This window comes from Aspergillus caelatus, assembly GCF_009193585.1.
Source record: "Aspergillus caelatus strain CBS 763.97 unplaced genomic scaffold BDV27scaffold_348, whole genome shotgun sequence".
Taxonomy (NCBI): Eukaryota; Fungi; Ascomycota; class Eurotiomycetes; order Eurotiales; family Aspergillaceae; genus Aspergillus; species Aspergillus caelatus.
In genome coordinates this window covers 1-24,665 of record NW_022475611.1, presented here as the reverse complement: position 1 = coordinate 24,665, position 24,665 = coordinate 1, and the positions used below count along the sequence as shown (strand labels likewise).

The 24,665-nt window shown below is 49.8% G+C and overlaps 7 protein-coding genes across 7 annotated transcripts; 5 read left to right on the top strand and 2 right to left on the bottom strand.

The window, feature by feature from the left end:
- The first annotated feature begins 283 nt into the window (after positions 1 to 283).
- BDV27DRAFT_71626 (uncharacterized protein) lies at positions 284 to 1,838 on the top strand. The gene is made up of 2 exons (XM_032077391.1): positions 284 to 1,615; positions 1,684 to 1,838. The coding sequence occupies exons 1-2, from the start codon at positions 398 to 400 to the stop codon at positions 1,711 to 1,713; spliced, it is 1,248 nt and encodes a 415-aa protein (XP_031921338.1). The 5' UTR covers positions 284 to 397; the 3' UTR covers positions 1,714 to 1,838.
- A 45-nt stretch (positions 1,839 to 1,883) lies between these two features.
- On the bottom strand, positions 1,884 to 3,231 carry BDV27DRAFT_169598 (uncharacterized protein; the record flags this gene model as incomplete). The annotated part of the gene is made up of 3 exons (XM_032075079.1): positions 1,884 to 2,853; positions 2,919 to 2,989; positions 3,045 to 3,231. 3 exons carry the CDS (start codon positions 3,229 to 3,231, stop codon positions 2,059 to 2,061), a joined length of 1,053 nt encoding a protein of 350 aa, XP_031921337.1. The 3' UTR covers positions 1,884 to 2,058.
- A 2,737-nt stretch (positions 3,232 to 5,968) lies between these two features.
- On the top strand, positions 5,969 to 7,832 carry BDV27DRAFT_71614 (aldehyde dehydrogenase). The gene is made up of 4 exons (XM_032077390.1): positions 5,969 to 6,577; positions 6,645 to 7,038; positions 7,094 to 7,548; positions 7,606 to 7,832. Exons 1-4 carry the CDS (start codon positions 6,108 to 6,110, stop codon positions 7,748 to 7,750), a joined length of 1,464 nt encoding a protein of 487 aa, XP_031921336.1. The 5' UTR covers positions 5,969 to 6,107; the 3' UTR covers positions 7,751 to 7,832.
- Positions 7,833 to 9,517: 1,685 nt separating this feature from the next.
- Positions 9,518 to 11,957, top strand: osm1 (putative fumarate reductase Osm1). The gene is made up of 4 exons (XM_032069128.1): positions 9,518 to 9,691; positions 9,756 to 9,824; positions 9,910 to 10,147; positions 10,203 to 11,957. The coding sequence occupies exons 1-4, from the start codon at positions 9,652 to 9,654 to the stop codon at positions 11,755 to 11,757; spliced, it is 1,902 nt and encodes a 633-aa protein (XP_031921335.1). The 5' UTR covers positions 9,518 to 9,651; the 3' UTR covers positions 11,758 to 11,957.
- Positions 11,958 to 12,000: 43 nt separating this feature from the next.
- Positions 12,001 to 13,232, bottom strand: BDV27DRAFT_71602 (uncharacterized protein). Its single transcript, XM_032077389.1, has one exon. The coding sequence runs from the start codon at positions 13,136 to 13,138 to the stop codon at positions 12,125 to 12,127; it is 1,014 nt and encodes a 337-aa protein (XP_031921334.1). The 5' UTR covers positions 13,139 to 13,232; the 3' UTR covers positions 12,001 to 12,124.
- A 1,073-nt stretch (positions 13,233 to 14,305) lies between these two features.
- On the top strand, positions 14,306 to 17,524 carry BDV27DRAFT_138009 (protein phosphatase 2A regulatory subunit CDC55). Its single transcript, XM_032069127.1, has 6 exons — positions 14,306 to 14,990; positions 15,160 to 15,200; positions 15,303 to 15,400; positions 15,460 to 16,105; positions 16,173 to 16,738; positions 16,807 to 17,524. The coding sequence occupies exons 1-6, from the start codon at positions 14,947 to 14,949 to the stop codon at positions 16,828 to 16,830; spliced, it is 1,419 nt and encodes a 472-aa protein (XP_031921333.1). The 5' UTR covers positions 14,306 to 14,946; the 3' UTR covers positions 16,831 to 17,524.
- Positions 17,525 to 17,940: 416 nt separating this feature from the next.
- BDV27DRAFT_138008 (transcriptional regulator SIN3) lies at positions 17,941 to 24,094 on the top strand. Its single transcript, XM_032069126.1, has 8 exons — positions 17,941 to 18,362; positions 18,452 to 18,516; positions 18,600 to 18,746; positions 18,807 to 19,258; positions 19,332 to 19,432; positions 19,494 to 20,199; positions 20,269 to 22,860; positions 22,924 to 24,094. The coding sequence occupies exons 1-8, from the start codon at positions 18,262 to 18,264 to the stop codon at positions 23,539 to 23,541; spliced, it is 4,782 nt and encodes a 1,593-aa protein (XP_031921332.1). The 5' UTR covers positions 17,941 to 18,261; the 3' UTR covers positions 23,542 to 24,094.
- The last annotated feature ends 571 nt before the right edge of the window (positions 24,095 to 24,665 follow it).

Below are 24,665 nucleotides of genomic sequence, written 5' to 3'. Positions count from 1 at the left end.
TTCGGTGAGGCAAGGGAGTTAGTTAATCAACGGGTTTTACACTGAGTAACATTTCAAACAAGACTATGTATCATCGGGCAATGAAGTAATCAATTAAACAAAGCTGCAAGGCAATATAGACTTTAAGCTCGCCTAAGGAATTCTCGAGGCAGAAAACCCCGCATAGTGGTGATGCTACTCCGTACTAGTAGTCTTATTGCACCCCTTTAGTCCCCCTTATCGATAAGCCAAGCTTGACATCGTTTGTGCCCGCAGTGAGTTAAAGGTACAACATCTTCCCTCCGTCACACCGATCGCACAAGACAAATAATAGCCAACCTCTTACACAAAGCTTGAATCATATACTATCTCCTACTTTACTTCAAAACATCCGCCACCCCGCCCGAGAAGCTCTCCTATGGCTTCACAAAAGATCACCTCCGCCCTCGCGGAGATTGAATCGTCCGCTAATCCCCAAAACAAGCTACAGCTTTACAACGACCTTCTGTCCGACGTTGTCTCAACATCATCTGGGGACCAGTTGTCTCAAGATCTGACATTCTATCTCGATTCCATTCTCAGCGAAGACATCAGCATCGTCGCCGCCCGCCCACTCCTCGACTCGTTCATTGACGTTCTCCGGAAACTGAACCCTGAAACCCAGATCAAAGTAGGCCAACACGCCATCACACTCCTCCAATCTCGCTCCACATCAGTCGAAGAACAGGATGCCCAAATCCGCGAACTCCTCGCAGACGCATACGAGTCCGAAGAAGAATACATCGCAGCCGCACGAACACTACAAGGGATCCACATCGACAGCTCACAACGCCTGGTGTCCGACGCAGCCAAAGTGAGACTATGGATTCGGATCGTGCGGCTATACCTAGAGGAAGATGATACAACCAGTGCGGAGGCAGTCGTGAACCGAATCAAGAACCTGCCCAGCAAGATCGAAGATCACGACCTGAAGCTGCATTTCAACCTCTCCCAGGCCCGCATCCTAGACGCTCGGAGGAAGTTCCTCGATGCCAGCCAGGGATACTTCAATGTGAGTTTGGCGGCCGGTGTTGATGAGAGCGATCGTCTGCAGGCTTTGGCTGCCGCCATCCGCTGTGCCGTCCTGGGCCCGGCTGGTCCGCAGCGCTCCCGGATTCTGGCGACGTTGTACAAGGATGACCGGGCGACGTCTGTGGAGGAGTTTGGTATCCTGGAGAAGATGTTCCTGGACCGACTGTTGACCCCCGCGGAAGTCGCGGCTTTTTCGCAGAGGTTAGCCCCTCACCAGCTTGCGCAGACGGCGGACGGGACTACTGTTCTCGATAAGGCGGTGGTTGAACATAATCTCGTCGCGGCGAGTAAGTTGTATGAGAATATTACTACAGATGCGCTGGGCGCTATTCTGGGACTCCAGGCAAGTGGGGATCTGACAGCGGGTGAGAAGGCTGAGGCCTATGCGGCGCGGATGGTCGAGCAGGGCCGGTTGAGCGGCAGCATTGATCAGATCGATGGGATCATCTACTTTGAATCGAGCACAGCCGGCACAGGGAGACATATTAGGCAGTGGGATGCCGGCGTCCAAGGACTCGCGGAGGATGTGGAAAGAGTAGCGACCAGTATCACTGACGCGTTCCCGGTATGTACAGATACCATCGCTTCTACTACATACAGCGCAGAATGGCTGACCTCGGTTTGTGATTCTAGGACTTTGGAGTTGGACAGACCGTACACTGAAAGCGGAGGATTTACGAAGAATGAATGATGGATACCACCAGCTATAGCAACGCAGTACGATTTAGACTCCTCGAATCTAGAGAATAAAGAGCTCGGGCATTAAGATAATTCTCAGGGTATATTACATCGATGTCAGAGTATACACAACGTCACACAAAGTCGTCTAGACACGATAAGGTACGCTAGAAAGAAACATGCAAGGAGAAGTCTGGGCATTGAGCCATAACAAAGGACAGTAAGACATAAGAGTCGTAAAAATGAGGTCGTAAGAATAAGGCAAGAAAGAACGAAACTTCCATAGAATCACGGAACACGGACTGATATAAAGCACCAGCCACCACAAGATCAAGAATGAGACATCACAGAAGCCGAGTCCTTGCTAACAGAGAAGTCCGTGCGAACAGCAATCCCCATAGGACCCAAGTAATTCTTATCAACGGGGACATTAGAATCACTCGTAGCACGGGACACCGTACCCTCCTCCATCATCTTGAAGTACGCGGAGGCAGGCGACTTAGGACTAGACATGACGAAATTGGTGGTGCTGACATCGGTATTGATATAATAAGGCGCGGTCGCATACCGACGAGTGCCGGGGATCTTGAATCTCGGGAACAGACCACGGATGATGGGGAGACAGGAGCAGATGAGACCGACGGAGGGCTCGATATGGGTCCACAGAGTCGCCTGATAGACGGTGTAGGTGGTGTCATTTGGTTTGATCCAGAAGAGAACAACGATACGATAGATACTGGCGAAGCAGACGAAACCACCGATGGCAAAGACGCCGTTCAGGGCGAGTTTATCCTGCCATGCGCGCTGGAGGCCCCAGATCATGGGGATCGGCAGGAAGAGGATAACAAAGTCCATGAGGATGTTGAAGCCTTGGTTGACGATGAAGAACTTGTTCTGGTCGAAGCAGTGGCCGTCAATGCTCTTGTCCCAGTAGCCCCTTAAGGGGCGACATTGTAGGGCACAGGCTAGGAAGATACCGGTTCCCCAGGCGGCGATTAGGGTGTTGAGGGCGAATGATACCCATTGGAAGGGTTTCATGGTGAAGATTCGACGGTAGAAGCTAATAATGGAGATTTTGATGGCCGGACAGAGAATGAAGTATGTGAACTGGTTTGCGAGGAATATCTATGGTTTGATTAGCATACTGCCCCAAGAGCTATGGGTCAGAATCAGATAGCAGATGCTCATACCTTTGAGAAATTCATCAATGTTGTCTTATCCAGGTCTGCCATATGGGATCCATTGCCACCGATGGTAACCCCTTTTACATGACGGTCAGCAACAGGTTTAGGGTTAGTGGATTTCACAATACTTACATAGCACTAATTCAATAAGCATAGCAATCAGAAGTATCATTGAAAGGAAGCAGAGATAGTCGTCCATGCCCAGCCCAATGCTTCGTTTCATTCGGGCGAAGACTCGCAGGATGACTGATATTAGGGAAAGACCGACCAGCACCGAGACGATGCATATCATCTCAGCTCCCCTTGAGGAAATCGTCATGGTGAAAGCGTTAAAAGAATGACTTGCTGTAAAGCAGAAGGGAAAAGATGATAGGGTTTGCAGGTCACTGGTTCAGGAGAATCGGGATGATTGTATTCAAAGGAGTGACATGCATGGAGAAGGGTGGTCGATAATGCCAATGCCCCTCTTCCACTAGTAACGAAAGATCAGTCTAGTAGATGTTTATGAAGGAATAGCCCCGGTCTCAGAGGAGCAGAATACACTGCGGCTGTGTGAGACTAATCGGAGGAAGATACAGGATCCTGAAGAACCCAGGCCGGTTGGCGGGTATGGGACCCACGACAGATATACTACATTTTATGCCCATCATCTAAGCATTTTAGGCATAGGAAAAGCCGGAAAGGCGGGAATCATGCTATGGGTCCTTCCTCAAAGCCACGGTTGAAGATGCACAGTTCGTAGGACGAGGAGCTGGCGACTTAGGGCAACACAGGGACATCATTGGAAGTGGTACAAGCCCCATGGAGCCCATGCGAGACAGTGGGACCTGAAGACCCGCAGGGATGACATAAGGATACCGAAGTATACAATCTGATTTGGAACGACAACGCGGCCTTTGAAGAAACCGCGGCCTCGTGGCAACAATCTTGTCCCCACTGGCTCCAGCGACGATCATTCTGGTGTTGAACTTTAACGATGGACTATTTGGTTTTAGTCGTGGTGAGTTCTATGGAATGCAGGTAAATAGTAGACTAGTGCCTGTCAACTCAAGACTAATATTATCGTAGACAACGATCGACTAGACTTTGAAGTATGTATAGGGTTTGATGGACATGCCGATGTAACCTTTGACGGTCAACGGTTCAATAAGAGAGAGAGGAACACAGATTCTGAAAGAATAGGCGAGCTACCCGATCAACCCACGCAATACAAGCGAACAGGGGAGCAAGTGAACCCAAGAAGAGAGCGGAAAATCTCTTCTAATCCAAACCTTGTCTCCTATTCCATTTCCTCCGGGCTCCGCGCAATCCGTTTTTTGAGTGCCCCCACATCTCCATCCGCACATTTACTTTGAGTACCTTCGGCGACCCAATCCACGTGCTTGACACGACCCTAGCCTAAGATCGCTTTCAACCTTCTTATCGGTCCATTGGCTGTGTGCCGATGAACACTGTGAGCAGAATCTCTAGGGCTCAGTTTCGCATGTAATGAATCCATAGTTCGGCCACAGTTCCTAACAGAAACGAAAAGGGGTATGTAGATCTCGGATCATCTTCAGAGCACAACCCCTAGCTACGGCAGCTTGGTTCCATGCCATGTATATGTTCCCGTCCGTGGAAGTGGACTGCGCTTCTATTACATAACAAGGGGAAACGTAGCCCAGTTTCCCGATCAGTCAATCTTGACAGCTGAGTCTCTTGAGAGTGAAAGGTATATTGATGATCTGATTTGGGTAAAACCTTGTCTTGCCAATTTGGCAATGAGAGTATATTGGAAAAAGGAAGGACCCTGCTGTGAGTGACTAGTTTCTTCTTCAAGCTTAATCTCCGGCTGGAGACACCCCCAGGTAGAGTCTTATTCCAAGCACGTTTCTCTTGCGCCTATTTAGATCGTAGTATTTCTGACCAGGGTCCTTGAGGCGGGGGTTTAGAGCAATACCTCAAGTAGCTTTAGTTTTGAGCCCCTCCTTGATAGAAAATCTCTGTCAGTCAGAGGCTGGTCGATTACCTCATCTCTCCGTTATGCCGTGCAACAAGTCCATATAAAACTAAAACAGACATACCAGAGTTAATGCTATTAATGATAGTCACGAATATAAGCCCCATTACGGAGTATTCACCAAGTAATACTTCTAGACATGTTCTGCTTTTGGTGATCTGCAGAGAGGCACTATTCAATAGTCCTGGACAATTGCCTTGGTTTGGTCACTTCTGATGTGGACACACTAGTTGCTAGCGTGGTGCAGATCATTTCCAACATTCGGCACTTCAGTGTGTTTGAATCGGGTCTCTTATTGACAATAACGCTTCCTTAATGGTGGAAGGTCCTGAAGGTCTACCAAAGACCCCACTGTATGTGGACCATGTCTGAGTAAGCTCCTGGCTAGCGAACGTCGCATTCGAATCTTGTGGCAGCCCTACTCCATCTACTCCATCGTTTCTGAACCGATCCACGAACAAAATTCTTGCGAATTTTTTGGTGGGTAGTCCCTGAGTATTTCGAGGTTTTGAACCGTGGGAGTATGTGTCTGATCGTCATCCAGACCTGCCCAGAAGGTGAAGAGTTAGCTACCGAGTACGCTCTGTTTTCTGTAGAGATCGCAGTGACAGAAAATTCACGCAACGTGCCGACTTTCCTTTCCTCTCTAACATGGAGGACCATTTCCAAGCGGCTAGTATACCCCACAGTGCATTTTCTCAAAACTCATCTGTACACAGGACCTGCGTTCCCTTCGACACAGTGGGTTAGTTCTCTACATGCCATTAAGCTATTCCATGTCAACCGGGAGCAAAAGGATCTCGTCAAAGATCTAGTTATATTTTCATGCCCGAAAGACTGATCTTGAGAGAGAATCAAGCTATCCATCTCATATAGTGCACAAGAAAGAGTGTGTCGTCGATAAAGGGACTGACTATGACAACTTTAGAGTAAGGACGGACTGTCCAAGTCGGGTGGATACAGCGATTACTAAGGCCATTGGGGCTTAGTCTTTAGTAGTATAACAGTACTAGTGCCTAGACTAACCCGTGGCGCCTGCTGCATCTCCCCTCATACTATTAAATTCAAGGCCCCTCCACTTCGTAGAATTAGTAGTTTTGGATATATAGAACCTTGAATTTTTTTTTTGTCTTTCGGTATCTGTCGATTTGATTTCTATTCTCCTATTCTGCAACCAAATCCCGATCTATACCACGATGACCGCTGAAGCTAGTTCCTCCCCTCCCTCGGTAATACCCTTGATTATCAATGGCAAGGAGGAGGTGCCTGAATCTACGTTCGACGTCATCAGCCCGTACACCAACCAGCGCTGCTGGGCTACAGCTTCAGCCTCTCCTCAGGATGCTATCCGTGCTGTTGAGGCCGCCGAGGCAGCCTTCCCAGCCTGGTCGCAGACCAAACCCACCGTTCGGCGGGATATCTTACTCAAGGCAGCCGATATCCTGGAAAGTCGCCTGGTTCAAAATGCGGAGTATATGCGGACAGAAATGGGTGCGGACGTGGGAGCGTCGCAGTACTTTATCGTGCCGCTTGGGATTCGCATGTTGAGGGATATTGCTGGGCGCATCACCTCCATCTGCGGAAGTGTACCCGTCGTAGAGGAAGAGGGCCAGAGTGCTATTGTTTATAAGGAGCCTATGGGTGTGATCTTGGGCATTGTGCCTTGGTATGTTTCTGTCTGGATCAAGTGCTCTTCATGTGAAAATGTCCACGGCTCATCAATGACTCTCTAGGAATGCTCCGTATGTTTTTGGTGTCCGCTCCGCCGCCTGCGCGCTAGCTGCCGGCAACACGACCATCTTGAAATCCTCCGAACTCTCGCCATGCTCATACTGGGCACTTGCTCGTGCTTTTGAAGATGCCGGTTTACCCGCCGGCTGTCTGAATCTCATATCGTGTCGGCCCCAAGATGCCCCCCAGGTAGTCAACACAATGATCGAACACCCAGCTGTGCGCAAGATCAACTTCACTGGAAGCACAGCCGTCGGAAGGCAGATTGCCCGGTCCTGCGGTCAAAACCTTAAACCGTGCCTAATGGAGCTTGGAGGAAAGAACAGCTCTATTGTGTGCGCAGACGCGAACATCGAAACCGCTGTCAAAGGCGTATTGGCGGGAGCTTATTTAAACGTATGATCCCTGATGCTTCCCGTAGACGCTCCTGTTTCCTTCTAACACCCCGCAGTCTGGTCAGATCTGCATGGCCACAGATCGGATCCTCGTCCACTCCTCCATTGCGTCGACATTTATGGAAGCACTCAAGAGCGCTTTGAACTCGAACCTCGACCCATCCTCTCCACCTCCAACTCTGGTCAATGTGGCCTCTAAAGCACGAGTTGAGCGTCTAATCTCGGACGCCTTATCGAGTGGTGCCCATTTAATCCACGGATCCGCAAACCAGACGTTGGAGGCTCAACCCGAGGCTGGCGTTCGCATGGCCCCTGTCCTCCTTGGTGGCGTTAGGGAAGATATGAAGGTTTGGCAGGAGGAGGCGTTCGCCTCATTGGCAGCGTGCATGGTGGTCGACAGCGATGAAGAGGCCATCCGGGTCGCAAACAGTAGTGGATATGGCCTGTCAGCTTCGGTATTCACCGAGGACTTGCGCAAGGGATTGGCTATGGCCAAGCGGATTCAATCTGGGTAAGTCTAGTCAGGTCTTCAGCCGTGTGCCTTGAAATCCATACTGATGGGCTGTAGCGCTGTCCACATCAACAGTATGACCATTCACGACGAACCCGCCTTGCCACACGGCGGTGTCAAGAACAGCGGATGGGGCCGGTTCAATGCCGCTCAAGGCCTGGAAGAATTTCTGGTAACCAAGAGCGTTACCTGGATGGATTAATGAATCATGACGTACATATAACCTGGGTCTCATAAGTAGTAGTCATTGTATATAGTTCGGCTCGTCGCAGCGATAATCGCCCAAATAATGATGATTGAGTAAAGATTGTTTCCATGAACTTCTACATAGTTACTCGGGATAGTGAATAGTAAAATCGCGTGAACAACCCCCGAAATGTTGACGCAAAACTCTTTGTACCGCCATTACTTGGATCTGCGACTCGGCATATACCCCGAGATTCCCGACCAGCACTGCTGCGTTTCGGGATATATACCACCGAGCCATACTTACGTCCAGCTACAGCGTACAACAGTAATACGTAGTAATACAGAATACAACTAGACAGTAGCTTAATCCGACAACATGAAGAAGCAAGTATATAAGACTGAAACAGTTCCTAGATTGACCTGGAGCAAGGTACAGCTACTGTCCATCGGCTATTCACCGGCCCAAATCAGCAATTTCAGTTAACGGACCGGGGCCCGCGGTACCTATTGTGTCATTCCACTGGCGCGGCAATTGAGAACCCCGCTCCTATTGGCAGAGCAACCAGGAATGTCAATAGCCGGAGTATGCACGTGATCAATAGCCGACAGTAACGGCGGCCCAAGCTGTCAAGAGCAAGAGGGAATGTTGAGCTGAAGCAAAAAAAGAAAAAGGGAGGTACGGGAGTAGGTAGAGAAAAGGGGTGTTTATTATGAATATGGCCTGATGCTACTTGGACCCATTCATATCTTTAGTGCACAAGCTGGCTGGAAATTGGCGGACAACCTTAAGATGTCTCGGTCCGAGGTACTTCTACAATAGGCAAGGGAAAGGTTTGGGTATGGGGTAATCCGCCACCGATCCTCCCGTCTACGGGTCTGGGGATGGCCCATTCCCTGGGGTACTAGTCAATATGACAACTTGGGGATAGAGAGTTCTTGTCTAGTAGTTCTTATAGTGGACTTTTCTATGTTGTGGATATCTATATGGTATTTGGGTATACTCTTGATTAAAATGGATCACACGGAACAGGGCATACAGACTCGCAAAAGGGGACAGACAATTCGTACCCCGGGTAAATCTTGTCCTTAGCAGATCTCTAAGCTTTGAGCAATAAGAAGTGAAGAAATATGATCATCAGGTGAAACATGACGTTCCGCTGACTTAAGCTTGCCCTCTCATTTGCTGAGAGGGCTCGGACATGTGAAAATAAGTGGTGTCATGGGGGGGCAGAGACAGTGAGAGGACAACGCCTGATGGTTTAGCTTGCAGGGCCTGGACGACTGATGACTACTACTACTATGGAACTAAATAAATACATGCATACATACATATACAGTATCGATTTGAAGCATGTGAAGGGTTCTTATCCCTGCTACTGGGGGAAAAAAAAAGAGAGAACCTTAGAACATGTTCTGTACCTTTTTGATACCTATACTCAGAGTTGACTCTCAAAGTTGATAACATTTAAGCCTTTACCCACAATAGACATCAAGGTCCGCCAAATGGGTCAACAGATCTCCAGTTTGGTGGACAAACCAGAATCGGTGTAATAACCCTTTACTAAGGAGGGACCACTTTCCCCGTCTTTTCATTCAGCACGGTATGGATGTATAGTAATTACCACCGAGGAAACGCGGTTCCTGCCTGGGAAGGAAGCGGTCCATGGATAGCGAAACGGTACCAGTACGGTACAGGGACATTCTCTCGAGCGATGAGCCTCGGCCGAAAAGCATTGTCGGCTTCTGAACCTTACCCAATCCAACTCCTCCCCCCGGATCTTGTGGTCCTTGAGAACTGCTTTAAGATCTCCCTGTCTCGTCCTTTTTCTCCCCGATTCTTTTCTTCTCCTCAGACCTTATTCCTCCTCGTCCTTTCTTTAGACTTATTTCTCCCTATACTTCATTTCTTTCACAATGGCTCCCGCCCCCAGAGTAATTGTTGTCGGCGGTGGATGTGAGTGATCGATCTACTAACCAAGCTTTCCCCGCAATTTGCTGACCATTACCTCGTCTCTCAGTGTCCGGTCTCTCCGCCGCTCACACCGTCTACCTTAACGGTGGAAATGTCCTCGTTTTAGATAAGCAAGGTATGTTATGCTCATGCATATGGCACTACGATCAATATTATCGCAAATCAGCGTCGAAAAAGCGATCGCGACTGACTTCCCATAGCTTTCTTCGGTGGCAACTCCACCAAAGCTACTTCGGGTATCAATGGCGCCCTTACTCGCACTCAGGTCGACCTGGGCATCCAGGACAGCGTCAAGACCTTCTACGAAGACACCCTGAAATCCGCCAGAGACAAGGCCCGCCCAGAACTCATTAAGGTCCTCACATACAAGTCCGCAGCCGCTGTAGAATGGCTGATGGATGTTTTCAACCTCGATCTCACCCTTGTTTCTCGTCTCGGGTAAGTGATACAATCCGGTGAATATGATAAACTCGATATTCTAACGCTGTCGCAGTGGTCACTCCCAGCCCCGCACACACCGTGGTCATGATGCCAAATTCCCTGGCATGGCCATCACCTACGCCCTCATGCAACGGTTAGAAGAGCTCACCGAGAAGGAGCCCGAGCGTGTACAGATTGTCAAGAAGGCCCGCGTCATCTCTGTCAACAAGACTGGCAACACCGTAACTGGTGTTACCTATGAGTATGATGGCGAGACACACACCGCCGACGGTATCGTCATTTTGGCCACTGGTGGCTATGCCGCAGACTTTGGCGATGGCTCGCTTCTGAAGCAGCACCGCCCCGACACCTTCGGTCTGTCCAGCACAAACGGCACTCACGCCACTGGTGATGGTCAGAAGATGTTGATGGAAATTGGTGCCAACGGTATCGACATGGACAAGGTCCAGGTCCACCCCACGGGTCTCGTTGACCCCAAGGACCCGACCGCCAAGTTCAAGTTCCTTGCTGCTGAGGCTCTCCGTGGTGAGGGTGGTCTTCTCCTAAACTCCGATGGCCAGCGGTTCTCCGATGAGCTCGGTCACCGTGACTATGTCTCGGGCCAGATGTGGAAGGAGAAGGAGAAGGGCAAGTGGCCCATTCGCCTCGTCCTGAACAGCAAGGCATCCAACGTTTTGGACTTCCACACCCGCCACTACTCTGGCCGTGGTCTCATGAAGAAGATTTCCGGCAAGGAACTGGCTAAGGAGATCGGCTGCGGCGAAGCTGCCCTTCAGAAGACCTTCCAGGAATACAATGCTATCGCTGATGGCAAGCAGAAGGATCCTTGGGGCAAGCGTTTCTTCCACAACATGCCCTTCGACATTAACGACACCTTCCACGTGGCTCTGATGGAGCCTGTCCTGCACTTCACCATGGGTGGTATCGAGATCAACGAGCACGCCGAGGTTCTGAACTCGGAGAAGCAGCCTTTCGAGGGTCTCTATGCTTGTGGTGAGCTTGCTGGTGGTGTCCACGGTGCCAACCGTCTCGGTGGTTCTTCTCTCCTGGGATGTGTTGTCTACGGTCGCGTTGCTGGTGACAGCGCCAGCCAGCACCTCTTCCAGAAGCTGGTCTCTGGAGGTGCTTCCAGCGCTTCTCAGCGCCTGGGCCAGATCTCTCTTCACATCGATCCGTCTACTCCAGGAAAGATCTCCGTCGAATGGAGCGGCGCTGCTGGCAGTGGTGCTCAGATTCCCGCAGGTGCTGGAACTCCTGCTGCTGCTACTGAGCCTGCTAAGGCTAGCGCTACCCCGGCAGGTGCTTCTTCCACCGCTAAGGCCAATGATCCCAAGAAGTTCGAGATCCCCGAGACCGAATACACCATGGAAGAAGTTGCCAAGCACAACAAGAAGGACGACCTGTGGATCGTCGTCAAGGGTGTCGTCCTGGATGTGACCAACTGGCTGGATGAGCACCCTGGTGGCGCTAACGCTCTCTTCAACTTCATGGGCCGTGATGCCACCGAAGAATTCGCCATGCTTCACGATGACGAAGTCATCCCCAAGTATGCCGCTCAGATTGTCATCGGCCGCGTCAAGGGTCAGACCCCCAGCCTCGAGCTTTAGATTGTGCAATAGAATGGGAACGATACATTTTGGACAGAGAAAATTTTCGACACAGCTAGTTCTTGATACATACCCTTTTCTCCGCGTTTGTCATTTATTATTACCATGATCATTTGTGATGATATACGGGGCAAGCTCCCCGTCTTTTCGTGTTTAGTCTGTACGATAGTACAATTGAATATTTCAAACTACCTTCTCACCACGTAACATTTCTCATCTTGAGCGTTCCCCATATCTTGTAATCTCATAAAATGCTCTATTTACTACTTTACCAGCAACCTCGGTACAGGATACATATTGTACAAAAGACCAGTGTATGGATATACAGTACATGACCACCGCCAGATCTCCCTCCCCAACCAAGCCCCTAGAGTTTTGCCCGCATATGCGTCAAAACCATCTTCAACCGCTGCACAGCAGGTCCGTCCTCTCCCCTTTGATCCTCCTTCTTCACCTCCAGCTCTTTAGCAGCAGCCTCCAAAGTAGGTTTCAACCAACCCCACACCTCATCATGATAACGTTCCTCCACGTCAACCCAATCCTCCGACCCTGGCAAACTAGCCAAAACAGTATCCCTTAAGGCAGCGGCATCTGCATCCGTCTGCGCAGGAGCACTATCTAAGATTGTATCAATTTCCGGGACGAGACTAGCAGACGTGAGACGGTGGGTAGATGGAGAGGAAGTGTTCGGTTGGGCAGGCATATGGCGGCGGAAGGTCTCGAGCATTTGGATCTCTGCTGGTGTGAGTTGTTGAGGGGGCGAGAGTTCTGTTTCGATTATTTCGGTGGGGTCGTGCGGAAATGTGGGATCGAAGTTTCTGTCTGAGAGGAGGGAGATGACTGCTGAGCCATCGGTTGGTTCTGAGGCGTGGTGGTGTGTGGCTGAAGAAAAATGTTCCGTCGCTCTTCTCTTTCCCTTGTCTATAGTCGAGGTGGATGTAGATGGCTCTAGGAAATCGTTGCCTGCTTGCGCGAACTCCTCCTCCGTCAGATGGGGAATCTCGAACCCACCCTGTTGGGGTGTAGTTGTTGAGCGGAACGTCCCCGCATTGCTATCACGCAATTGAGCCCCCGCCGATGATGGGGCGGAGGGTCCGGAAACTTGACTGTATTGTTCTGCGGCTGCTAGGGCTGAGGATGAGGATGTGGTGGTGCTGCCGGCTTTACTACCGGTCGTGAGGAACTGCGCTGCATCGCCTGATGAACCGGGGGCGGAGAAGGCTTGCCGGGCTAATCCTGAGGCTGAGCTTTGGATGCGACTTGCGAGGGATGGGGTGTTTGAGTTGTTCTTGTCACTTGGTTTGGCGGGATTGGGGGATTTGTTGGAGGGGTCGTCATTGCTATGGTTATTGTCGGTGCCCCGCTTCTTGTCTTCCGTCATGGTTCGGGTTGTACTAGTGTGGGGTTGTGGTTTCGAGAGGGACGGGAAAGAATTATGAGACGGGCGTTATTAGGTGTTGTTTATCAGAGCTAAAATTCCTGGGGGGATTAAGGGAGGGGGGGAATGCTCGATAGAAGAGATGGTCGATCGTGTATGGTTTGTAGATAAAGTATATGGCCTGGAAGAAGTTAAGCTTGTCTGTTCGGCTTAATGGAGTTTCGTCGGTTGGACAGAAATAGCATGTGACGAAAGATAGGTTGAACCGGCGTATGGAATTCGATGCGTGGTCTTTGGCGGTCGGGTGGGAATAGGGACTTATTTCGTTTAAAAAAGATTGTAGCTTTTACTCGTTGCATCTTCGTAGTAAAATGACGCAGCCTGAGGTCCTCAGATATATTTCATGGATATATAGATAGAAAGTTAGTATGGCTATTCTAAACAGCCTTGTAGCTAACCCACTAGATAGCAGCCAATTATGCCATTTTTGTTCGAATGATGATACTGTCCTGTTCACTTGTTAGTGTTCATGATTTCAATGATGAATTGTCGCTACAGCAGTTGATGCAATTGCTGTTATATTTCGCTCCATGTACTGGATGTATGTACTATAGGCGTATTAGACATGAAAGCTACAGTTATGTGCAAGCTGCTTTCATGATGGAGCCGTACTCCTGATGTAGAAATAATGAATGGTTAAGTTCAGAAACATAAATCCTAGTAAGGTTGAAGTAAAGACGCTTTCGTTGATGAGGTCAGTAGCAGATGAGATTCTTCTATATATAGGTCACGTGATGCGAACGATGATTCACTCCGAAACCAGCATCGGAAGCATGATCAATAAACAGAAAAGAATGCGAATCCACTTTTTGACCAAAAGGTGACGCAAGGTGAGGATTTTGTACTCAATTTCTTTAAGCGGAGCCAAATGACATAAAGTCCTTGTTATGCATAGTTCCCACGGACATTTGGGGAACCCGAGTATGAATAGGTAGATATGAGGAATTTCTGTTGGTAGAAAGAAGCAGGAGTACATTGGAAGGGTTACCAGTAGTAGTGTGTTGATGTCAGCGCCCAGTTGGCGGTGCGGGTGGGTTGCGTTGGGTCGTTGCGTGGGTTCACGGGCAGCCACTCCCTCACTCAATCTTCTCCCCACCACAAACCACCACCACCGGACGGTACTTTCCAATACCGCCCTCACCTCAATCCAAACACCTTACCTCCTCCCATCATCCTTCCCGTCTCTGCAACAACTCCCCCCCACACTTTCTTTCTCAACTACTCTCCTCTTCTGAAAAAGGTGGTTAGTTTGTGGTTGTGGCTGTGGTGGTTGCTTTATCAGTGCCCTTTCTTCGCTTTTTGCAGAAAAGATCAACCACGAAAATCAATTAGAGACGCTGCAGAGAAGAAAAGGACTGGAAAATCCTTCCCATCGTTCCCCGCCCTTCTGGTTTCGTCAGCACAGGCTGTCAATCCTTTGTCTTCTCCAGCCTGCAATTCACTAAGATCGATCTCTGCATCAGCTCCGGCCTTGTCTGACGTTGCGGCCCTATCTGACGACCACCCCATCCTCTCTTATCTCCACTCCTAAATCGGAACCGGAGGTCACTTTGTCATCGTACTCACTTTCGATCCTCTTGGTCGCGGAAAGCTACATAGACGACGACCGCGGAAAAGACTTGTTCCTTATCCCACAGTAACGACGCCAGTTTCTGGTGGCCCCGCTCTTTGACATCCCGATCCACCCACTGCTTCCACGAGTATTGTTTGTTGGCCAGCTGCCCCAGAGAAGGGTGGTTTATTGAAAGAAAATGGTAGACAGGGATCCAGGTACACCTACCTGGAAGTTCACACAGTGAGTTTAGGCCCTCTGTCTTCCCTACTGTGGTCGTTGGGAAGCTGTCCCGCCGATGATGTAACCATCTTTCCCGCTGGTCTCTCTGCCACAAGGGTCCGGAAGGCTTTTTCAGTCGCAGTGGCCAGCCTATCCGAGGTGATATGGAAATGCTAATTGGCTTTACTAGATGCTTTGGTGACAAGGGCGACGTGGAAGATATCACAGAAGGTATGTATAACACCTTCAACGCATAGAGTTGGATGTACCGAAACATCGCCTTCTTGATAGCGGATCTTATTTTATAGCTGCTAACACGGCTTCTCCCTCTAGCGGATATCATTTCTACTGTCGAGTTCGATCATACCGGAAATTATCTTGCTACAGGAGATAAGGGTGGGAGAGTAGTATTGTTTGAGCGGAATGAGACGGTACCAACTTCCCTGCAATATTACTCTCCACAGGTAGAAGGTCCTAACCGATTGCTTAGAAAAAAACATGCGAGTATAAATTTCACACCGAGTTCCAGTCCCACGAGCCAGAATTCGACTATCTGAAATCACTAGAGATCGAGGAGAAGATCAACAAGATTAAGTGGTGCAGACGATCAAACTCGTCTCATTTTCTTCTCTCGACAAATGACAAAACGATAAAACTCTGGAAGGTGTTCGACAAGTCGCTGAAGGTCGTTGCAGAAAATAACCTCTCGACTGAGCTTACGCCCGCAGGCGTTGGGGGTGGAGGGGCGCCTCGCGCCCCTCGTTTGTCTTTCAAGGATCCATCAATGTTGAAGCTTCCGCGGATGACGCACCATGATACCGTTGTGGCAGCCGTGCCTCGAAGGACATATGCAAATGCACACGCATACCACATAAACAGCATCTCCGTCAACAGCGACGGAGAAACTTTTATTAGTAGTGATGACCTCCGAATCAATTTGTGGAACCTTAATATTCAAGACCAGAGTTTCAACATTGTCGATATCAAACCCGCAAACATGGAGGAGCTGACGGAAGTGATTACGGCTGCGGAGTTCCACCCGACCAGCTGCAATTGGTTTATGTACGCCAGCTCGAAAGGCACAATCAAGCTTGCCGACATGCGACAGCGGGCGCTGTGTGATGAACACCATAAACGTAGGTGTCTCTGTGATGACATTCTGGTCAAAGCCCGCCCCGGACTGACTCTATCCTTACTGTATAGTTTTCGAACAGGAGGAGGATGCCTCCTCCCGCTCATTCTTCTCTGAAATTATTTCTTCGATTTCCGACGTACGTTTTTCGCATGATGGTCGCTATATCGTGTCCAGGGACTACCTCACTGTTAAAATCTGGGATGTCAACATGGAGCGCCAACCAGTGAAGACGATTCCCATCCACGAACATTTGCGGCCACGCCTGTGTGACACTTATGAGAATGATAGTATCTTTGACAAGTTCGAAGTGGTCTTCTCAGGGGACGCAGAGAATGTCATGACTGGAAGTTACAACAACAACTTTATGATCTACCCTACCGATCCTGCCAAGGAGACCGAGATTGTGTTGCAGGCGGATAAATCGGCGTTCAAAGCAAAGAAGGTTGGCGTGCCAACGCCGATGAACAAGGGTGCCAATGGCAAGAAGGGAAATACCCGAGCTGGAAGCCCTGGTGGTCCTGGCAGCCGGATGAAGAAGGAGACCGACGCAGATCAGATCGACTTTAACAAGAAGATCTTACACATGAGCTGGCATCCTTATGAGGATAGTATTGCTATTGCTGCTACTAACAACGTAAGTGACTTCTGTACCGTATCTCTGTCTTATCGCTGTCTATATGCTGACATTTTGCAACCTAATAGCTTTTTGTTTTCTCCGCATTGTAAGTACGCTACGGGATGGTTCATATTCATAAGTGGACAGGATGTCAATTTCGGGCAAATCATGCATGAAACAAACTATAAAACAGAAAAGAGGATACTAGCAGCAGCATCCGCAGTACCAAAATTTAAGTTGCCAGTTCAGGTTCAGATTTTCCTTCTACCCTTTTCCACCCCTTTGTTGGAATTTGGCCGTGCCTTCGCCGCCGGGAGCCAACCCAACCTAACCTATTCTCTAACTCCCCACCGCTTTAACGCTCTGATGATGTGTCCGTTTCGTTCTTTTACTTTACAGTGGGACTTGGTGATTTCTTGATGGTTCATTTGGGGGCGTTATAATGGGATGTCATAGAGAAAGACGTGGAGCCCCCAAAGGGCATCCTTTCCGTTTCTTGCCCAGTTCTGTCTACCCTTTGAACAGTTATGGGTGCAACACACCCATTTAGTGACGAGGAGCAAGGGGCCCTGGCCCTAACCATATCGCCGATCCGGCTAATTCTGGTATTGGCTACAGCTAGAGCAGGACAATTTGATGGTCTGGCTTGAATTGGGTTCGGTGTCTAGATACCTAGGGTTACCGAGTAGATAATGAATCTATGGGCTTTGAACTACTCTATCCCTTTGGTCTACTTGTGGGTACGATTGTCCATCTCTAAGGCCAGGGCTGTTACTGTTAAAGATCCTCCCGCGATGCCAGATCGTGTGTGCGCCGATTGATAAGTAATAGAAAATGGAATGTCTAAAACAGTTCAATCGGCCCTATAAGAGGAACAATGCCTTGAGTTTTGTAGTAGATAGTTAGCGACAATCATTTAGTAGATGACTGTCAAGGCCAAGTTTGCTGGATCCAGACTCGACATGTCGCCGGATTTATCAGTCAATGACGTCGGAGGTTTTAGGCTCTAAGGCTTGAGAGGCAGTCCCTGGCACTGCTGATCCCGCCTTTGCGTGAGCCAATCAACGGTTTGTCGGGCTGTGAATGCAAACTACGGAAAAAGGATAGTGCGAAAGAGAGGCGCTATAGATTAAAAAGGGTTAGCGTAGTCAAAGTCCCTCTCCGCCTTCTCTCTGGGAGGAGCCGTGATCGGTCGCGCGCAAACCATCATTTCCAATCAAGTCTGCCGCTTGCTGGCTTGAACAGTCTCTTTTACCTCCTTATTCCCTGTGTTTGCCTTCCTGGTATAGCTACCTTGGGTCTTGTACTCGTTATTACTTTGTCTGTGTTGTGCTTGTGTGGTTAACACAGTCTCCAACACAGTGATGTCGCTGTGAAATGACTTGGAGAAAGAGTACTCAACCGTGCGAAAAGGAATAACAGATCAAGAGCTTAGGCTGAAGATATCAGCGGCCCCACAACTCACCTTCAGACTTATACCCCATTCTTAATTAGATCATAAAGTCAGAAACTGTTTCTAGCATTTTATTCATGCACAGATCATGAACTCCTCTGGGAATGATAACTGGCACCCGGGCGGCCTGCCATCGCACCCGGGGATGGATCAAATGAACCAACAACCTCGCCCTCTCGGCTCCTTCAGGTGAGTGATCTCAGACAAATTCTATAAGTGACATTGAAGCATGCACTTTGGAGATGGGAACGTACTGATTTGGTGGTGTCCCTAAATAGTCAGAATCCACCGCCTCAACAAGGTCCATCGTCGCAGCCTACCGGACCGGTTCTTCCACCAGCTGGTTAGAATCCCCCTTCTATGCCACATTCCCACAATGCTTGCAGTGTGTATTGGTTTATTGACTTACTTTGTCTGCTGCGCCAGGCCCCTACCATCCGGCGAGCCAACCGGCAGGGCACTCACTTCCTGGGCTGGCAGAGTTGAGCCAGGGTCATGCCGGCCCACATCAACCTCCTGCCTATGGACAGCATCCTTCTGCTCCCTCTCATAGCGCGGGGCATTCGCTACCAGGTATCGGCCAGGCGATGCAACATCCTTCTCCTCAGTCCATTAACAGAGAGCGTGAGCTAGACTCGAGAGAGCGCGAATTGATCGAAAGACAGCGTCAGGAAGAGATGGCCCACAGAGAGCGTGAACAGCGTGAGCGCGAGCAACTTGAGCGACAACAGCTGGAGCGACAGCGGGAACAGCAGCACCACCCGGTTCAAAGTCATACGGGGTCGATTCCTTTGCATCAGCCTGTAGCGTCGAAGGTACCTAACTCCATACACGGCCCTAATGGTCTTTTGTCCAACCTGGGATCGAATCCACCCAACGGTCCCCAAGGGTCTATGCAGTCGTCTGGCGCTCCCGGTCCCATGTATGGCCCACAGATTCAACATGGAGAGGGAACTCCCAGGTCATACATGCAGCAGCACCCTGCTGGGCCACCAGGACAGCCCATGATGGGATTCAACGGATCTGGGCCTCAGATTCCGGGGAATGTTGCTGCGCTTGCCCAGGGCCAACAGCCGATCTTGAACGTGAGTATCCTTTGTTTTTATTCATATCGGCTTTGTTATTCCTAGAGGGGCAGATTAACTGACTAGTGATTAGGATGCACTCAGCTACTTGGACCAGGTTAAGGTACGATTCGTTGATCAACCAGATGTATATAACCGTTTCCTTGACATAATGAAAGACTTCAAAAGTCAAGCGTGAGTATTAGTCATCCAAGTGTATTCACTGAATACGTTTCACTAACAGTGACTGAAATAGCATCGATACCCCTGGAGTCATTCAACGTGTCTCTACACTTTTTAATGGTCACCCTGCTCTCATTCAAGGCTTTAATACCTTCCTGCCACCTGGTTACAGAATCGAATGTGGGACAGATGACAACCCAGACGTCATCAGAGTGACCACTCCCTCTGGCACAAACACTATCAGTATGCCCCCCCGCCCACGCCACTCGATGGATTCATCTGGCGATTTGGGTCCCTCTGGTGGGATGGCTCCTCATACTCGTCCAGAGTTCTTTGACCAATCTCGATCTGGCTGGCAGCAACACCAGCCCCAGCAGCAACAAAGCAACCTTCCTGGCTCCTACTCTCCTGGATCTCGTATGATGGGACCAGGTATGTTTGGGCAGCAAGGTGGACAGGGTCAGCCTCAAGACCATCACTTTGACTACCCCACACAACAAGAGCAGCAAGCAGCGGCGGGTGCAGCAGCTATGGCTCATGGACAGGACCAGCGGGGTGTATCGCAGCTTCAGGGTGCAGCTTCTGCTGCCTCTGCGGGTCTAGGCCGCCCTTCCCTCATGCAGGTGTCCCCCGCTTCAGGACAAAACCCCAGCTTAACGCAGCCTATGAATAGTCTGGCTGGCGTCGGTTCAAATATGCTTCAGGGCTCGTCGCAGGCGGACCTGAAACGTGGACCTGTGGAGTTCAACCACGCAATCAGCTATGTCAACAAGATCAAGGTTAGTCTTATGGTCCCTATCCATCCCGCCTACCCTTCGCCTTGCTGACGTTATATACCTTTCAAATAGAACCGCTTCGCAAGTGCCCCTGAAATATACAAGCAGTTCCTTGAGATCTTACAGACATACCAGCGCGAGTCAAAGCCTATCCAGGATGTTTACGCTCAAGTGACTCAGTTGTTCAATACCGCGCCAGATCTATTGGAAGACTTCAAACAATTCCTGCCTGAATCCGCTGCCCATGCGAAGCAACAGGCCGCAGCGCGTCAGGCAGAGGAGGCGGCTCCCATGAGCAATGTGCGTGGAGAGCCCAGTTATACCAGTGCTAACGCTCTTCCATCCCAAACTCCTAACCGTGATGTCAAAATGCCACCTCTCGGCCAGTTCAATGTTAAAGACTCTGGTAAAGAAGGGAAGAAGCGCCGACCAGGGCCTGGAGCTCCATCAACGCTGGGTCCGTCACTCTCGGGGCCATCTACAGGTGCGGATGCTGCACGAATGGGTGATGTTCAGGGGGGCCGTCCACCAACGCTCCAGCCTGGCAATGCCAACAAGAGAGCCAAGGTTCACCATACAAAGCCGAGCCAAGCAGAAGCTCCGGCAGTTTCGCCAACTCTCGTTCCTGCACTGCCCGAGCCAATTCAACCGACGTTTTCGCTTACACCTACCCAAGAGGAATTCGCATTCTTCGATCGTGTTAAGAAATACATCGGTAACAAGCAGACATTCAGCGAGTTCCTCAAGCTTTGCAATCTCTACTCAACTGATCTCATTGATCGGCATGTGCTTGTAAAACGGGCTGCTGGGTATATTGGCTCCAACCCGGAACTCATGGCGTGGTTCAAGCGGTTTATGCACGTTGAAGAGCCTGAAGATAAGATTGTCGAGTCCAAGCCGAAGCAAGAGCCCGGACTTGTTAATCTCTCCCATTGCCGCTCTTTGGGACCTAGCTATCGCCTTCTTCCGAAGCGGGAGCGGCAGAAGCCTTGCAGCGGCCGTGATCAGTTGTGCTATAGTGTTTTGAACGATGAATGGGCTTCTCATCCCACTTGGGCATCTGAAGATTCTGGTTTCGTGGCCCACCGAAAGAATCAGTACGAAGATGCACTACACCGTATCGAAGAAGACAGACATGACTATGACCATCACATTGAGGCTTGCACTCGCACTATCCAGCTGATTGAACCTATTGTCCAGCAGTTCCTCGTTATGTCCGAAGCGGAGAGGGCTGCTTTCAAGCTTCCTCCTGGCCTCGGTGGCCAGAGCGAGGCGATCTACCAACGCGTGATCAAGAAGATCTATGACAGACAACTTGGTGACAAGATTATCCGCGAGATGTTTGAGAGACCCTGTCATGTCCTACCCATCGTGTTGTTTCGCCTGAAGCAAAAATGCGAGGAGTGGAAAGCTAGTCAGCGTGAATGGGATAAGATATGGCGCGAGCAGATGCAGAAGGCTTATTGGCGGAGTCTTGACCATCAAGCTATCGCTAGCAAAGGAACGGACAAGAAACTGTTTGTGGCGAAACACATTCAGAATGAAATTCAAAATAAGTTTGAGGAGAGCAGAAATCTGCGCAAGAGCGGGTTCCAGGTCCCCAGACACCAGTTCGAGCTCACTTTTGATGATCCGGCAGTCTTAATCGACGCTACTCACTTACTTCTGACTTTCATCGACCGCAACTCTGCTGGGTTCGGAGCTGACCCCCAGAAGGTTATGACATTTATCAAGGACTTCATCCCCATGTTCTTTGGCATGGATCGTGATACCTTCCATGTGTACATGAACGAGCTTTCCACGGGTACCTCTCCGACTGACGAGGCTGATGATGAGAGTCTGGTTGCGGAAGAGTCCTCGACTCCTCGTAGTCGCAAAGGCCTTAATGGCAAGAAGATGGACCTCTTGCGCGATGTTCTAGAGCGTCGCAGCGAGAAGGCCAATCGGACCGAGAAAGAAGGAAGCAGAAGCAACCCTGCCAGCCGTGATGGCACTCCAGATGCAGTTCTGGTCCCATCGACACCTGTTCCGGACCCTACCGAGACTTTCGATGTAGCCGAACTGAAGTGGATGGAGCACCCCGGCCAGGGCAATTTCAATCTGGCACGGGAATACACCCTCAATGAGTCATATGAGAAAAAACAGCATCACTTGTACGCCAATTTGAATATCTATTGCTTCTTCCGCACGTTTGAGATTCTCTATACGCGCTTGCTTCGCATCAAATTACACGAAAAGGATGCTCATGAGGATGTGCGCCGCGCCCTTATGGCCAAGCCTGCTCAGGAACTCGGTCTTATCGACAAAGTCCCTACTGATTTCTTCTATGACTGCGATCCGAAAGCGAACCTGTACCAACAGATTGTCCGCATGTGCGAAGAAGTCATAAAAGGGGATATGGAGTCCTCCCACTTGGAGGAGACTCTCCGTCGCTATTACTTACGAAGTGGCTATCAGCTGTACAACCTGGAGAAGATGTTTGCTGGTATCTCAAAGTTTGCCGGCGCCATCTTCAACGGCGACTCGAAAGACCGCAGCTCCGATATCATTAACGTTTTCTTCAAGGAACGGGACAGGGAGGAGACCACTCACAACCAAGAGATCCAGTATCGCAAGCAAGTTGAAAGGCTGGTAAAGGATGGCGACATCTACCGCATTAGTTACGTAAGTTCACGGACTAGCTCGAAGAATCTATTGAAGCTGTCTCTAACAGAGTGTCCTTTATAGCATCCGAATACCAAAAAGACTACGGTGCAACTTTTGACCCCTGAGGACGCTACCTTGGAAAACGAGGAGTTGAGTCAGGAAGCGCGGTGGTCGTACTACGTCTCCGCTTACACCATGCGTGACCCAACAGAAGGCGTGCCTTTCTCTCAGTTGCGCATGCCATTCCTTAAGCGGAACCTACCGCCTAAGCTCGAACAGGAAGAAGAGTACAATCGCTATTACCGCCCACTTGTGCACCAGGATGGTCTCATCATCCGAATCTGCGCCAACAGTTACCATATTCTGTACGAGCCCGGTAGCTACGATTGGTGGTGGCGTCCGAGCGCTCCCCCGGATGAGTCGGCGGAGGAAATTGCCAAGGAAGCAGCGGCTATTAAGGAAAGGCGTCACGATCGGTTCACTGAGCGATTCGTCAATAACCCCACGTGGGCGCACGGTCTTAGCAAGGATCAGGTGGATGAGATGAATCAGCGTTTCCGTTCGTGGGTCAAGGGCACCGATTCCGAGAAGAGTGCCCCTGCTCCAGAGGCGCCCAGCTCGGATAAGAAGGATGACAAAGAAGACACGGAGATGGCTGACGCTGAACAGAACGCTTCTGATTCCAATAAGGAGGAGTAATTGGGAGTGTGTCCTGGTTGGAGAGGGACGTTCGAAATTAAGACAGATGACCTATGTAGGATGGAGTCTCTCCTGACATGAATGAATCTTTGCACATGAAATCATATCCAGATATCCCTGGCGTCGGTATGGGAAGAGTCATGGGCAGGATATCTCTTTCCCATTCTCACTTTTTCTTCCACGTGCCGTGGTTTATCAATTCTGTTTTCTATACGGTTTTTCTTTTTTTATTTTGTTCGAGGGCAGTGGATCTGATACCTGCATGACCAGCGAATATGTTCAATGGCTTACACGAATGGGTTTGTCGCTTCTTGGATCTCGGCTAGAGTGGTCCTTGGCTTGCCGGGGGAAACGCAGCCTGGGGCAGACAGGCACTGGGGTTCATCCTCGCTGCGGCGGTTCCCCGGCTTTCAAGGACCCCACGGACGAGATCTCTTCCGGATTGGTGTAAGGGATTAGGGATGGATCACATATGGGTTGCTATTCATTTTGTACTTTCACTGTACTTTACTTAGGGAAATCCGGTTGATCAATGATTATGTCTTATTGAAATTAATCCTCTTGCATTGTGCTAATCTGCCTTGCCACTTCCGCGTAAAGGTGAATGTTGAGTTTCAGGTACCTGGAGCAACAAAAGCCCTACGGGTGTAAGGAGCAACTATTGGTTCGCTTTCCTCGGATCCTATTTACTATTAGTAGTCTATTAGTAGAAGTGTGATGGATATTGTCTCGGCATCGGTTGATCGTGGCCAATGATGCCTGTGGACAGAAGCTCCGTGTGGCCGAAGGCTGATAACCGATACAGGCCGAGACTGGGCCGATGGGGCCAGACCGGACGAGACTCGGGATCAGCACGGGGATGTTTTGTTTAGAAGTATGACCATTGGGTGAACATAGAGTAAACTACACATTGTGTACGCTCGATGGAATTACTCTTTGTGATGAAGGAAACATTTTCAGCAGCAATTTTATCTCAGATCCAACCTGAGCGGAAAAGAATTTCTGTGTATTTGATATCAAGATGACGTCGGGCACATGGAAGGATAAGAGAGCCGAGAATACGCCGAGATGACGTCAACAGTGAAGCTTCCGCTGAAACTCTTTCCTCGAAAGAGAGAAAAAAA